Source organism: Hyperolius riggenbachi, chromosome 5 (genome assembly GCF_040937935.1).
Source record: "Hyperolius riggenbachi isolate aHypRig1 chromosome 5, aHypRig1.pri, whole genome shotgun sequence".
Taxonomy (NCBI): Eukaryota; Metazoa; Chordata; class Amphibia; order Anura; family Hyperoliidae; genus Hyperolius; species Hyperolius riggenbachi.
In genome coordinates this window covers 416,669,516-416,686,493 of record NC_090650.1, presented here as the reverse complement: position 1 = coordinate 416,686,493, position 16,978 = coordinate 416,669,516, and the positions used below count along the sequence as shown (strand labels likewise).

Below are 16,978 nucleotides of genomic sequence, written 5' to 3'. Positions count from 1 at the left end.
GGTGCATTTTGAGGGCCTTTTTGAAGATGTTGAAGGAGGGGGAGACCCTAATAAATAAAATACTGTAGCCTGTATGCCGTTTATTTACTATTTACTCTGCTAGCAAATAGATAAGAGGTCTGCTAAATTACCCCTGTTCCTATTAACTGGGTTGAGGCTTGCAAGTTACATAGTTACATAGTTATTTTGGTTGAAAAAAGACATACGTCCATCGTGTTCAACCAGTATAAAGTACAACACCAGCCTGCTCCCTCACATATCCCTGTTGATCCAGAGGAAGGCGAAAAAACCCTTACAAGGCATGGTCCAATTAGCTCCTAAAGGGAAAAATTCCTTCCCGACTCCAGATGGCAATCAGATAAAATCCCTGGATCAACATCATTAGGCATTACCTAGTAATTGTAGCCATGGATGTCTTTCAACGCAAGGAAAGCATCTAAGCCCCCTTTAAATGCAGGTATAGAGTTTGCCATAACGACTTCCTGTGGCAATGCATTCCACATCTTAATCACTCTAACTGTAAAGAACCCTTTCCTAAATAAATGGCTAAAACGTTTTTCCTCCATGCGCAGATCATGTCCTCTAGTCCTTTGAGAAGGCCTAGGGACAAAAAGCTCATCCGCCAAGCTATTATATTGCCCTCTGATGTATTTATACATGTTAATTAGATCCCCTCTAAGGCGTCTTTTCTCTAGACTAAATAAATCCAGTTTATCTAACCTTTCTTGGTAAGCGAGACCTTCCATCCCACGTATCAATTTTGTAGCTCGTCTCTGCACCTGCTCTAAAACTGCAATATCTTTTTTGTAATGTGGTGCCCAGAACTGAATTCCATATTCATATAGATGTGGCCTTACTAGAGAGTTAAACAGGGGCAATATTATGCTAGCGTCTCGAGTTTTTATTTCCCTTTTAATGCATCCCAAAATTTTGTTAGCTTTGGCTGCAGCGGCTTGGCATTGAGTACGATTATTTAACTTGTTGTCAATGAGTACTCCTAAGTCCTTCTCCAAGTTTGATGTCCCCAACTGTATCCCATTTATTTTGTATGGTGCTAGACCATTAGTACGTCCAAAATGCATGACCTTACATTTGTCAACATTGAATTTCATCTGCCATGTATGTGCCCATACATATATATACGTATATTTGAATGTGTTGTTAGGACGATTGTATAGCATAAACCCTAGCAAGCAAATCATTACTGGGTGCTCCATTTAGTAGGTGTGGGGTGGAGGGTGTTTGTCCACTGAGCTCCTGTGCCTACCAGCAGGGGGCGTGTTGGTTTGTGAAGCAAGATTTACAAGTCATCGCTTTCATTCCTGTCAGTCATAGGGCTGCTAGTTGTTGCAGGCATATTGTATGTTTGCTGAATTTGTCTCTACTTGTTAGCAGATTTTATGTAAATGACCATAAACACACACAAAAATAAACTAATCCAAGCTGAATAAATGCTTATTTTTCAAATAGAAGCACAGGCCAGGTACCCATGCATTATCAGTGAGTGCCTGGCTGCTTCATGCAGGTCTGAAACTGGGCAATCTTCCAGTAAGGGGATTTTCTATTGTTTTTACCTGGAATATATAATGATGAACTTACCGGCTGGTAAACCAAACACAAAATCGATTGTTCTTTGTTTGCAGGACATCTGGAGAATCATCATGATCATTATCGGAATTGGCCTCATGATCTACCAGATGGTGGAGGAGTTCAGGGAAATTTATCAGTCTAGAAAGAAGCTGAAGCTGTGGAAAGAATGGAGGAAAAAGGAACTTGAAAGAGATATGAAATATTGCCATCCGATGTGGCCGGAGGTACTTGACTAGATATTACGGCAATGCTTGTTGTTCCTGTGGGTTGAAACAAGACATCACAATCACTAAGTGAGCCCTAAAATACTACTTAGAGGACATATGAGGTGACATGTGACATGATGAGATACACATGTACAGTACCAGGCACACAAATAACTAGGCTGTGTTCCTTTTTTTCTTTCTCTGCCTGAAAGAGTTAAAAATCATGTATACAAGTGACAATTCCTGTCTGGGACGGGACTGGGTTGGACTATAGTGTAACCCTACCTAATAAGGAATTACAACATTTTCCTGGCAGTAAATGGCTTCTGAGGGTGGATACGAGATAAAACGGGTCAATAGTTCATAAATTTAGCTCTGGCAAACCTCAATGCAAGTGTCATTGATCAGGGATAATGAAACAGTAAAAAATAGATTTAAATATAAAATAGAACTGTGGTATATCTACTGTAAACAATTCATTTTTAGGAGAAGGAGAATACAGGGAGTGCAGAAATATTAGGCAAGTGGTATTTTTGAGGAATAATTTTATTATTGAACAACAACCATGTTCTCAATGAACCCAAAAAACTCATTAATATCAAAGCTGAATATTTTTGAAAGTAGTTTTTAGTTTTAGCTATTTTAGGGGGATATCTGTGTGTGCAGGTGACTATTACTGTGCATAATTGTTAGGCAACTTAACAAAAAACAAATATATACCCATTTCAATTATTTATTTTTACCAGTGAAACCAATATAACATCTCAACATTCACAAATATACATTTCTGACATTCACAAACAAAACAAAAACAAATCAGTGGCCAGTATAGCCACCTTTCTTTGCAAGGACAAGACAAGACAAATAACATTTATATCGCGCTTTTCTCCTGGCGGACTCAAAGCGCCAGAGCTGCAGCCACAAGGACGCGCTCTATAGGCAGTAGCAGTGTTAGGGAGACTTGCCTAAGGTCTCCTACTGAATAGGTGCTGGCTTACTGAACAGGCAGAGCTGAGATTCGAACCCTGGTCTCCTGTGTCAGAGGCAGAGCCCTTAACCATTACACCATCCAGCCACCACTCAAAAGCCTGCCATCCATGGATTCTGTCAGTGTTTTGATCTGTTCACCATCAACATTGCGTGCAGCAGCAACCACAGCCTCCCATACACTGTTCAGAGAGGTGTACTGTTTTCCCTCCTTGTAAATCTCACATTTTATGATGGACCACAGGTTCTCAATGGGGTTCAGATTAGGTGAACACGGAGGCCATGTCATTAGTTTTTCTTCTTTTATACCCTTTCTTGCCAGCCACGCTGTGGAGTACTTGGACGCGTGTAATGGAGCATTGTCCTGCATGAAAATGTTTTTCTTGAAGGATGCAGACTTCTTCCTGTACCACTGCTTGAAGAAGGTGTCTTCCAGAAACTGGCAGTAGGACTGGGAGTTGAGCTTGACTTCATCCTCCACCTGAAAAGGCCCCACAAGCTCATCTTTGATGATACTAGCCCAAACCAGTACTCCACCTCCACCTTGCTGGAGTCTGAGTCGGACTGGAGCTCTCTGCCCTTTACCAATCCAGCCACGGGCCCATCCATTTGGCCCATCAAGACTCACTCTCATTTTATCAGTCCATAAAACCTTAGAAAAATCAGTCTTGAGATATTTCTTGGCCCAGTCTTGACGTTTCAGCTTGTGTGTCTTGTTCAGTGGTGGTCGTCTTTCAGCCTTTCTTACCTTGGCCATGTCTCTGAGTATTGCACACCTTGTGCTTTTGGGCACTCCAGTGATGTTGCAGCTCTGAAATATGGCCAAACTGGTGGCAAGTGGCATCTTGGCAGCTGCACGCTTGACTTTTCTCAGTTCATGGGCAGTTATTTTGCGCCTTGGTTTTTCCACACGCTTCTTGCGACCCTGTTGACTATTTTAAATGAAACGCTTGATTGTTCGATGATTACGCTTCAGAAGCTTTGCAATTTTAAGAGTGCTGCATCCCTCTGCAAGATATCTCACTATTTTTGACTTTTCTGAGCCTGTCAAGTCCTTCTTTTGACCCATTTTGCCAAAGGAAAGGAAGTTGCCTAATAATTATGCACACTTGATATGGGGTGTTGATGTCATTAGACCACACCCCTTCTCATTACAGAGATGCACATCACCTAATATGCTTAATTGGTAGTAGGCTTTCGAGCCTATACAGCTTGGAGTAAGACAACATGCATAAAGAGGATGATGTGGTCAAAATACTCATGAGCCTAATAATTCTGCACTCCCTGTAGATACAATTGTTTATCTCATCAGTTTATTTTCACCTTGTGTTTCCTTTAATAAAACGTTTTGAAAACAAAACTCTAAAGGGGCCAATTTATAAAGTGGAGTACATGCTGTTTACCTTTTTTGACCAATTATGCTGGATTATTGGCATCTATCAAAGTGCTAAACGGGCATTACTGTACTAGCATCCTAGAAGACCTGGGGAACTCTTATCTTGTTGGCTCAAAGCTGTTTAGGTGGCACCAATGGGATCATTGTCTTAAAGTACACCTGACGTGAGAGGGATATGGAGGCTGACATATTTATTACCTTTTAAACAATACCAGTTGCCTGGCAGTCCTGATGGTCTTTCATGCATCAGTAGTGTCTGAACAAGGAACACCAAGAGCCCCAATAGTGTAATATGTACTGGTAAATGGTTACTAGATAGAGTAAATATTAATACTCACAAACCAGGGTTACCATTAGGCAACCACTGTAAAAGCAGGTGGGGAGATTTTCCTGACCCCACTCAGGAATAAGAAGTCACTCTCTGTAGATGAGAAAAATGGGGTTCAACCCTCCACCCAGGGTGGACTCAATATTATGCAGGAGAACAGAGGCGCCAAAAGGATAAAAGGAAGCTAAATGAGGTTAAAAAACCAAATTCTTGGTAAATAGAGGAGGTAGTGGTGGACTTATCTCCTCCAAGTAGACACACAATGACTGTAGTAAAGACAGTCAATATATTTTATTTATGAACTCCAAATATGCAACGCGTTTCGCAGGTTTGATCCCGCTTCATCAGGCAATAACAACGGGGCACCTATGTGGTGCCTGGCTCTTCTACTGACCACATATGCTATTGCTCCGTTGTTATTGCCTGATGAAGCGGGATCAAACCTGCGAAACGCGTTGCATATTTGGAGTTCATAAATAAAATATATTGGCTGTCTTTACTACAGTCGTTGTGTGTCTACTTGGAGGAGGTAAGTCCACCACTACCTCCTCTATTTACCGTACCAAGAATTTGTTTTTTTGAAGCTCATTTAGCTTCCTTTTATCCTTTTGGTGCCTCTGTTCTCCTGCATAATGCAGCTAATTTAGTCAGACTTCAGTCAAACATCTGACCTACATTCTTGTTCAGGTTCTATGGCTAGAAGTACAAAGGTGTCCATACATTACATTAAATTTCCATTGAGCGATTAAGGGATCGACTTTATTAAGTGATCAGCAAAAGTATGGTTCATCGAAAGTCAATCAACTAGTGTCCCACACACTACATGCGAGATCCTGGCGATTCTCTTTCACTCTTTCACTAATCAAGCTGAATGATGTTGTGCCTCCGTGCACTTAAACCAAAAGTCGATTCTGTGTCTGTTGAAATCATATGAACAGTAGGAGATTCCTTTACGATTGACCAATATTTTCCATCCTGCTTGATTAAGTTAAACTGCTCGATGCAATGAGATATGAGGCAATTTCCATCTGTCGAGCAGACTGGAACATAATAGCTTCTCCCTTGATCCCATGAAATGATGGAATTAAATGGTCAGTTGAACAGGAAAATCAAGTAATGTATGGGCACCTTTAGAGGAAGAGGATCAGCAGGACTGCCAGGCAATGTGCATTGTTTAAAAGGAAATAAATATGGCAGCATCCATTCCCTTCTCACTTCAGGGCCCAAATGCAATTAATTTATTTTCCTGAGTTTTCTCCTAGGAGAAAATATAGCAACACATTACTTCCTATAGCGTACTTATTCTACGCGAATAGGAATTACTGAGCGGGGACATCTTGTGGTCAAATAGTAACATTACACCTACTGACTTTAGGGAATAACATTTTTTAATATGTATGTCAAGAGGGAATATTATTATTATTAAATTATGGGCTAAAAATTAGTGATGGATGTAAAACTGGAAATAAAGGTGCATTTTTTTAAAATAAAATATTGTTACCATACATTATACTAGTAATAAAATTTTAATGTTGCAATAGCCAGGACAAATGGCCAAATAAAATGTGTGAATTTTAATTACGGTAGCAATTATTATTTCAAAACTATAATGGCTGAAAACTGAGAAATAATGAATTTTTTTCAATTTTTTTTCTTATTATTCCCATTATAATACATTTAGAATAAAATAATTGTTAGCATAATGTACTACCCAAAGAAAGCCTAATCGGTGGCGGAAAAAACAAGATATAGATTAAGTCTTGTGATTAGTTATATGTATCCTATAGAATAAAACCCCTGTGTCTCTGCATCCTCCTCTGTCCCTGTGTCCGTGCTTCCAGACCTGACAGTTTGCTGTCTATGAACATTGCATTGTGGGAAATAGTAGCTTTTTCCAACTGCCAAGCAAGCAACATCTCTGTGCATATACTGCAGACCGCTGTGGAGGACGGGCGAGCGGGGCGCATCTGTATGCACGTTGTGGGGGTGGGTTAGAGCGTCCGTGGCCTAGCGCCCATTTTTTAATGGGCGGGCTTTTTTTACTAGTGCATATATAAAAATGTTTGGGTACTATGGGGGAGTGTGGGAGGAAAATGGTTAATTTTAGATGTAAGCATAGGTATTTTTATTAAATAAAATGTTTTTCAATGTAGTTTTACTATTTGGCCACAAGATGTCCTCAGTCATTATTTCCGATTCAGGTAGGTAAGGACGCGAATCAGAGGTAGTGTGTGCACTGTAACAACAGGAAGATACAATAAATGCAGACGTCTCATAGACGCTGGCATTCATTGAATCGGGGACTTAGATTATCCCCGCTAACCAGCGGTAACCCGCGCGTCCATGCGTGTGGGAGCGGGTATCGGTCGCCCACTCCCATTGACTAATTTTCGCATCCCTGGGACTTCAAATGAAGTTTCCCAGGACCTGATTATACTGCACCTGCTGCAGTAAGTAGTTAAACCGAAATCTGATGGATTTTAGGGGATTTCTGTTACTTCTAGAGCATCACTTTTCTTCCTCCTGCAGCAAAACTGCTCATTCCAAATCACTGTTATTTTCAGCAGTTTTTTTGTCGATCTCCCAGCATGCTCTTAGCGATTCTTTTATTTATTATTGTTTTTTAGGAAAAGGAATACTTGGAGAAGAGCGTGAAAGACCTGGAGGACATCCAGCCGTCGTATTTTAGAGATTTCTGGTAGGTGACTGCAAATCTCTGATATTTCCCAGAGAAGCCTGATATTATGAGAAGAGGATAGGAGTATTCATCCCTGCAGGGGGGTAACCTGACATGTCCTGCAGAAGGCTAATGCTCTCCCCAGCCTTCATGAAGATGCTCTCTTTATCCTCCGTCCATGAAGACGGCCACAAAGGGGAGACACTGTTACACTGAAGGATAGCTCCGAGGCACAGCGTAACCATTCACTCATCCCATTCTGCGTGCGGCTTCACGGCCCGGCATGACTCTGCTAACGTGACAGCCGTACAAAGGGCCCGGAGACAGTACACCGCGGATGTTTATAATACACGTGAGAAACAGGCCGATACGGCAGTGTGAAGGAATGTGAGGACTTCACAACTCCAGAGGAAATCTATATTTTAGATTTAGGTAGTGTAGAAAGAGATTAGAAACGCTCTCGCCTTGCAGCGCTGGGTCCCCATTCGATTTCCAGCCAGGAGGGCACTATCTGCTCAGAGTTTGTATGTTCTCCCCGTGACTGTGTGGGTTTCTCTGGACACTCCGGTTTCCTACAAAACACATAAGTAATCCACGGGCCTCAGATGCAAACTCTTCTATGAGGGCATGAGCACTGATTAGGACGACGCGTGCAGGAGCCGTTCTCCTGCACGCGTTGATAGCCTGCGGCGTGACGTCGGGTATCTGCGGTGCGACGCAATCAGCGGCGGTAGCTATCAATTGAACCCGACGGAAAACGCCGGCTCCCGGGTGCATTGGACGAAAAATTGCGCCGGGGTGCGTCGGAACCGCAACGTACCGAAACGCAGCGTCGGGTGCGATAGGTAAAATGAAAGTCTATGGACTTTCATTTTACCTTCGTTAACGCAAACTTTAGCGTTGCCTCAAAACGCTCAAAGTTTGCGCAGATGTGAAAGAGCCTGGACTCTACCCTTGAAGTGGGAGAAACTTCTAGTGATAAGCATGAACTTTGCATAATTGTAATTTCGCATCGTAATTTGCAATTACAATGCAAAATCGTAATGCATTTTGGGCACCACGGTGGCGTAGTGGTTAGTGGTCTCGCCTTGCAGAGCTGGGTTCCCAGTTTGAATCCCAGCCAGGTCAACATCTGCAAGGAGTTTGTCTGTTCTCCCTGCGTCTGTGTGGGTTTCCCCCATGCACTCCGGTTTCCTCCCACATCCCGAAACATATGGATAGGTTAATTGGCTCCCTCCTAAATTGGCCCTAGACTGCAACACATACACTATACAATACATACATAGACATAGGATTATGGCAGGGAATTAGATTGTGAGCCCCTCTGAGGGACAGTTAGTGACAAGACAATATACTCTGTACAGCGCTGCGGAAGATGTCAGCGATATATAAATACTAAATAATAATAATTTTCTATGTCGGTGTAATCAGGAACCACAATTTAGAGTACTTCTGTCCCAACTTTAGCGGTTAACAGTAAAGCCCTCCGTACATGCTGTTGTCACCACAATTGCTACGTATGTAAGTAAAAAAAAACACGTTGTAGTTTTTGAGATAGTCGATTTCGAAAATGCAAAAGAAAAAAAGTGTTTAAACCTTTTCCTGAGTTCAAAAAACATTTTTCATTTGCATTTTCCAAATCTCAAAAACTACAAGGTCTTTTTCAAACTTTTTGACTTGTTCTCACTCTTCCCCTTAACCTCCTTGGCGGTATGAAAAATACCGCCAGGAGGGAGCGCAGCAGTTTTTTTTTAAAATTTTTTTTTTTTAATCATGTAGCGAGCCGAGGGCTCGCTACATGATAGCCGCTGCTGAGCGGCATCCCCCCGCCCGCTTCGATCAGGAAATCCCGTTCATAGAACGGGATTTCCTGGAGGGCTTCCCCCGTCGCCATGGCGACGGGGCGGGATGACGTCACCGACGTCACTGACGTCGGGACGTCATTGGGAGTCCCGGGCCACCCCTCGGCGCTGCCTGGCACTGATTGGCCAGGCAGCGCTGGGGTCTGGGGGGGGGGGGGCGCGCCGCAGCAGATAGCGGCGATCGGGCAGGGGCCGGCGGCGATCAGAGTGCTGGCGCAGCTAGCAAAGTGCTAGCTGCGTCCAGCAAAAAAAAAAATTATGAAAATCGGCCCAGCAGGGCCTGAGCGGCACCCTCCGGCGGCTTACCCCGTGTCACACACGGGGTTACCGCCAAGGAGGTTAAGATACGTGTCAATTTTGATGACAACAGCCTGTATGGGGGCCTTGCTATTAACCGCTAAAGTCTGCATAAAATTGACGAATGGATTATGCAAAATCAATTGAATGCCAAAATCTTACTTACATATAGCTGCAACTGCCAACAATTATGTGAAATTTAGCAAGAAGTTTTGAATCAGGATGATACCATTTATTCGCTAACTTAAAGAGGAGCTGTTAGGTATAAGGTCTCAGAGAAAATAAACACATATATCTGTAGCTAAAGATTGGCTGTACTTACATTACATATGCATTTCACTGTCCACGTTTGGATTTCACAGAATTTTTATATAGTATTTGCAGAGAATGATGCTCCTGACAGCTCATGGCAGGTTCCATGTTTGTCTGTCTTGTATGAAGCCAATTGTGTCGTCATGTCCTCCCTGCTTCCTGATGATTCCACTCACAAAAAAGCTCCTACTGAATAACACTACTGTGCAGTGAATATTAATTAGCCATGTGGTTAGGAACAATAGCAGACTCCTGCAGTGTACTCTGCCCGGAGATTTATCAGTGCTGTGAGCTGGGCTGCATTACATGCTGTTGTAACTTGAGCCTGTAACTTCTCACTAGCAGCCGAGGGGAGGGCCCCAGAATGCTTTGCTGTATGGTATGCGGCCTCTCGTCCTTTTTGAGGGCTTGGGAATACAGAGCCTTGCTGTCAGCACACATCAAAAGTAAGAGAGATTTTTAACTTCAGTATTGCCTTTTTGGCTTCCTTCTATACTGTTTAACACCGGAGAATAGAGGTTTAAATTAGCTTTTGCAGCCTGACAGTTACTCTTTAACCTGCTGAGCGGTCTGGACGAGCTCAGCTCGTCCAGTACCACCGGAGCCTGCCGCTCAGGCCCTGTTGGGCCGATTTGGCTCAAATAAAAAGCAGCACACGCAGCCGGCACTTTGCCAGCCGCCGCATGCATGCAGCGGCGAAAGAGGGTCCCCCCAGCCGCCTGAGCCCAGCGTAGCCGGAACAAAAAGTTCCGGCCAGCGCTAAGGGCTGGATCGGAGGCGGCTGACGTCAGGACGTCAGCTGACGTCCATGACGTCACTCCGCTCGTCGCCATGGCGACGAGGTAAGCGAAACACGGAAGGCCGCTCATTGCGATCAGAAGAATGCATCCGGAGCGCCCTCTAGTGGGCTTTCATGCAGCCAATTTTCAGTTGGCTGCATGAAATAGTTTTTTTTTTATTAAAAAAAAACCCTCCCGCAGCCTCCCTGGCGATCTTAATAGAACGCCAGGGAGGTTAAAAGAATAAGAGTGAGCGAGCTTCACTATTGCAGTCTGTACAACTGGAGGAATATTACTTCTATCTTACTTTTTGTTCTAGGCTTATTTGTGCCCTAACCGGAAGGGAGAGTTAGGCCTAGTTCACACTACCAATCGCAATCGCTAATCGCTTAGCGATTGAAATTTTACAAAGCGATTTTCAGAGCAATTTTTAAAGGAATGTGCATTTTTGCACATTCCTTTAAGGCTGCTTTCACAGTGGGATGTTACAGGCGCACCTTAGTGCAGCCTGTAACGCAGCCCAACTCACAGTAATGATAAATCAATGGGCTGTTCACAGTGCCCACATTGCGTTGGAGTATAACGCTGCACGGTAAATGAAAGTGCAGTGTGCTGTGCGTTATACTCGTATGTGGCTGCGTTCGGATGTTTGCACATGCTCAGTACTGTTTTATTTTAAATTTGCCGCATGTGCCGTTTTTGTCCGATAGTATGCGTCAAAAAGTACGCATCATGGACGCATGAAGAGACGCATAACACGGCTCTAAATAACGTCCAACTTCAAAGCTAACATGCGTTGCGTTAGGGGCACGTTCAGCGTCCAAGTGTGAAAGAGCCCTTAAGAAAAATAACTTTAAAGATGGTACAGGCAGCACATTTTTGATTTTGTCAAAATCAAAACGCTACAGTGAGAACACCCTCATCGGTTGCCGACCTCTGGCGATAGTCAAACAGTGCAATCGCTCACGGTGGAAACCAGCCCTAAAAGTTAGGATAAGTGCCAAGTAGGCTGATATTTTACTATTATCGCACCTTACGGAGCTGCGGTAATACATACTTGTCTTGGAAGATGATGGTGCTAATAAAATAAAAATAATAATAATGAAGGCTGCGTGTTTCTATAAAGACCCACCCAGGTTTTCTGCCTCTGGTTTGTTTAGCGCCCCCCAGCAGTGATACTCAAAAGAAAAAAAGAAGGGGGGGGGAGCTTGTCAATCATGTCTCCTGGTGTCTTCTGAATGATCTGTCAGTATTGAGACATCGCCAGAAGGAAGAGACATCTGAGGCCACCGAGAGGACTAAAAGTGACTTCTTGTTTCATCTCTGATATTTCTTTTCTTCTCATTCCTCCCACAGTTATGCCTTAGTAATCCGGGGCTGGCTGCAGACTCCTCATGCGTGATGTCGCCCTCCTTCTCCTACGAGGGAAGCTTCTGCCAGAATCTTATTTCACCTCGTTGTCTCCTCGTTTGACTCTGCGCTCCGGTCTGAATTGCGCTGACACAATTTATCAATTTCCCTATTAGTCCTTTCATTATTCTGCCCTTTGCCTGTCTCTTCCGATTCCATCAGCGCAGCCTCCATTGCATTCGTCTCATTCATGGCTTGGCGATTATTCTTTGCGTTAAATGTATTTGTGAGACTGCCGTGGCGACGGCCGCATGGCACGCACATACCTAATGAAATAATTGAGGAAACCAGAGTTCTGATGGCTCCAGAACTTCTTACATCGTGGAGTGGAGCGTAGATCGCTCAGCCGCTGTCACTTGTACTTATGATCTGATGGCGGCATGAAAGACGAATAAGTATAGACCAGACTTGCCTAACTTTTTCCACCAAATATCACATTAAAGTGAGTATTGTACAAGAGACTTCCTTAAAAGTACACATTAAAGAGTACCCAACCCTAAGCTCGAGTACAAAACTAGATACATATCTAAAGAGAGGGAAGCCTCAGGATACTATTGAGGCTTTGTTCTTTATTATAATGTCCCCTGTCGCTAAGCACGGCCCCCCAGAAGATAAGCAACAATGCATTGTCGTTAATCATATCGGGACCGCGCAGCTCTTATTCCTCTGGCGTGGCCGCGCAATAGCCAACCCAGCCTGCCCGCTCGTGGCCTCGCCCTGTACTGGATCTCCTCCTACCTATCCAATTGCTCCTTCGCGACTTCCTTCAATGGCTCCTCCTCAACCCCTGCCCCCCTCTCAGTCGGGGTCCTGCAGGGCTCTGCTCTGGGCCCCCTCCTGTTCTTCATATACACTTCCTCAATTTGCAAACTCATCTCTTACCTGGGCTTCAAATACCACCTTTTTTGCAGATGACACTCAGATTTACCTCCATAACCCCGATATTTCATCCACCACGATGGACAAGGTATCTTCATGTCTTTGAACAATTTCCTCCTGGATGTCAGCTAGGTTCCTGGAGCTTAACTTAGACAAAACAGAGCTCCTGATCTTTCCACCTCACGCTGCTGCACCCCCCCCCCCCCCCCCAGATTTCCACCGCACAATCGACAACACAACCATTCGGCTCACCTCCCAGGCCCGCTGTCTGGGCATCATGCTGTACTCTGACCTCTCCTTCATCCCCCACATCCAAAACATCATCAGAGCCTGCAATTTCCACCTCCGATATATCTCCAAGATCCGCCCCTTCCTGTCCCCGGACACTACCAAGCATGCTCATTCATGCCCTTATCATCTCCCGCCTTGATTACTGTTACTCTCTCCGCATTTCTTGTTACAAATAAATAATAATAGTAATAATAAGCCAGAACCGGGGGCTCTGTGCTACAGCGCATGCGTGGGCGGGCTCGCACGGCTAGTGCGTGGGCGGGCTCGCACGGCTAGTGCATGGCCGCACATCAGGAAGAAGAGCTGCGTGGTCCTGATATGTAGGGGGGCCACATTCAGCAACAGGGGGCTTCAGATCAGCGAGGGAAGCCTCATTAGGATCCTAAAAAGGGAAGTATGGGTTAGCACGTGAACGGGGAAAAGTTAATGTGGGCAAACCTATACGCGCGTTAACCCGCACGCTAAGCTTATCACAGCTTTGTGAATAAAGCTCATAGTGTGAACGACTAAAGTTGAAAAAAAAAATGAAGCAGTTGCAGCCAATGAATCGCTGGTGAAAAATTAACTGTTAAAATAGAATGAGAGAGAATACACCATAGTTACAAATAAGTTTCTCCTCTCCTCTGATTCCCATGCTGTACCCAGCAATTATCTGCACGGCCTGCCAGCCCGGACTGGCCCTGGCTGAGGATTCCCTAATCACAGATATCAGTTCTGGCTGGCTGCCATTGTCATCCACACAGCTGAAAGCTTTATCATGTGGGCTACAAGACAAACAGTGAGCGTGTCACGCAATGCACTCCAACTGTGTGTAACCTGATCACACACGCCACATATCACCGAGCCTGGGACCGAAACACGAGACGTCTCACAGCTCTCTGTGCAGGAAGGGCTGCCAGACCATCCTGTGTCCTGGGAAATGGACCGGAAATGGTTAATGGCATGCTAATCATTTTGTGTTGATGCAAAATTTATGTTAACCACTTAAGGACTGCAGTCATAAAACCCCTTAAAGAGAACCCGAGGTGGGTTTGAAGAATATTATCTGCATATAGAGGCTGGATCTGCCTATACAGCCCAGCCTCTGTTGCTATCCCAAACCCCCCTAAGGTCCCCCTGCACTCTGCAATCCCTCATAAATCACAGCCATGCTGCTGACAAACAGCTTGTCAGAGATGGCTGTGTTTATCTCTATAGTGTCAGTCTGCTGCTCTCCCCGCCTCCTGCAGAACTCCAGTCCCCGCCTGCATCCCTTCCCTCCCTGCTGATTGGAGGGAAGGGACGGGGGCAGGGACCGGAGCTATGCAGGAGGCGGGGGAGCAGCTGAGACTGACACTACAGATGTAAACACAGCCTCACAGCACGGCTGTGATTTATGAGGGATTGCAGAGTGCAGGGGGACCTTAGTGGGGTTTGGGATAGCAACAGAGGCTGGGCTGTATAGGCAGATCCAGCCTCTGTATGCAGATAACATTCTTTAAACCCACCTCGGGTTCTCTTTAAGGACCAGAGCCTTTTTTTCCATTCGGACCACTGCAGCTTTCACGGTTTATTGCTCAGTCATACAACCTACCACCTAAATGAATTCTACCTCCTTTTCTTGTCACTAATACAGCTTTCTTTCGGTGCTATTTGATTGCTGCTGCGAGTTTTAGTTTTTATTATATTCATCAAAAAAGACATGAATTTTGTCAAAAAAATGACTTTTTTAACTTTCTGTGCTGACATTTTTCAAATAAAGTAAAATTTCCTATACATTTGAGCGCGAAAGTTATTCTGCTACATGTCTTTGATAAAAAAAAAACCCATTCAGTGTATATTTATTGGATTGGGTAAAAGTTATAGCGTTTACAAACTATGGTGCCAAAAGTGAATTTTCCCATTTTCAAGCATCTCTGACTTTTCTGGCCACCTGTCAGGTTTCATGAGGGGCTAAAATTCCAGGATAGTACAAATCCCCCCCAAATGACCCCATTTTGGAAAGAAGACATCCCAAAGTATTCAGTGAGAGGCATGGTGAGTTCATAGAAGATTTTATTTTTTGTCACAAGTTAGCGGAAAATGACACTTTGTAACAAAAAAAAAAAAAAAAAAAAAGTTTCCATTTCTTCTAACTTGCGACAAAAAAAATGAAATCTGCCACGGACTCACTATGCTACTCTCTGAATACCTTGAAGTGTCTACTTTCCAAAATGGGGTCATTTGTGGGGTGTGTTCACTGTCCTGGCATTTTGGGGGGTGCCTAATTGTAAGCACCCCTGTAAAGCCTAAAGATGCTCATTGGACTTTGGGCCCCTTAGCGCAGTTAGGCTGCAAAAAAGTGCCACACATGTGGTATTGCCGTACTCAGGAGAAGTAGTATAATGTGTTTTGGGGTGTATTTTTACACATACCCATGCTGGGTGGGAGAAATATCTCCGTAAATGACAATTGTTTTCTTTTTTTAACACACAATTGTCAATTTATAGAGATATTTCTCCCACTCAGCATGGGTATGTGGAAAAATACACCCCAAAACACATTATACTACTTCTCCTGAGTACGGCGATACCACATGTGTGGCACTTCTTTGCACCCTAACTGCGCTAAGGGGCCCAAAGTCCAATGAGTACCTTTAGGATTTCACAGGTCATTTTGAGAAATTTCGTTTCAAGACTGCTCCTCACGGTTTAGGGCCCCTAAAATGCCAGGACAGTATAGGAATCCCACAAATTACCCCATTTTAGAAAGAAGACACCCCAAGGTATTCCATTAGGAGGATGGTGAGTTCATAGAAGATTTTTTTTTTTTTGTCACAAGTTAGCGGAAATTGATTTTAATTGTTTTTTTTCACAAAGTGTCATTTTCTGCTAACTTGTGACAAAAATAAATCTTCTATGAACTCACCATACTCCTAACGGAATACCTTGGGGTGTCTTCTTTCTAAAATGGGGTCATTTGTGGGGTTCCTATACTGCCCTGGCATTTTAGGGGCCCTAAACCGTGAGGAGTAGTCTTGAAACCAAATGTCGCAAAATGACCTGTGAAATCCTAAAGGTACTCATTGGACTTTGGGCCCCTTAGCGCACTTAGGGTGCAAGAAAGTGCCACACATGTGGTACCGCCGTACTCAGGAGAAGTAGTATAATGTGTTTTGGGGTGTATTTTTACACATACAGATGCTAGGTGGGAGAAATATCTCTGTAAATGACAATTATTTGATTTTTTTTACACACAATTGTCCATTTACAGAGAGATTTCCCCCACCCAGCATGGGTATGTATAAAAATACACCTCAAAACACATTATACTACTTCTTCTGAGTACGGCGATACCACATGTGTGACACTTTTTTGCAACCTAGGTGCGCTAAGGGGCCTAACGTCCTATTCACAGGTCATTTTGAGGCATTTGGATTCTAGACTACTCCTCACGGTTTAGGGCCCCTAAAATGCCAGGGCAGTATAGGAACCCCACAAGTGACCCCATTTTAGAATGAAGACACCCCAAGGTATTCCGTTAGGGGTATGGTGAGTTCATAGAAGATTTTTTTTTTTGTCACAAGTTAGCGGAAAATGACACTTTGTGAAAAAAAAACAATACATATCAATTTCCGCTAACTTGTGACAAAAAATAAAATCTTCTATGAACTCACCATACTCCTAACGGAATACCTTGGGGTGTCTTCTTTCTAGAATGGGGTCATTTGTGGGGTTCCAATACTGCCCTGGCATTTTAGGGGCCCTAAACCGTGAGTAGTCGTCTTGAACCCAAATGTCTCAAAATGACCTGTGAAATCCTAAAGGTACTCATTGGACTTTGGGCCCCTTAGCACAGTTAGGCTGCAAAAAAGTGTCACACATGTGGTATCGCCGTACTCAGAAGAAGTAGTATAATGTGTTTTGTGGTGTATTTTTACATATAACCATGCTGGGTGGGAGAAATATCTCTGTAAATGACACATTTTTGATTTTTTTTACACACA

At 43.8% G+C, this 16,978-nt stretch overlaps 1 protein-coding gene across 4 annotated transcripts in view; it reads left to right on the top strand.

Moving 5' to 3' along the window:
* LOC137519185 (transient receptor potential channel pyrexia-like) overlaps positions 1–16,978 on the top strand; it is a 144,972-nt gene that overhangs the window by 36,280 nt on the left and 91,714 nt on the right. For all 4 annotated transcript variants that reach the window (XM_068238017.1, XM_068238016.1, XM_068238018.1 and 1 more), the window contains 2 exons: positions 1,644–1,814; positions 7,135–7,205. In XM_068238017.1, coding sequence (XP_068094118.1) covers positions 1,644–1,814; positions 7,135–7,205 — 242 coding nt within the window. The remainder of the gene's footprint in view (positions 1–1,643; positions 1,815–7,134; positions 7,206–16,978) is intronic.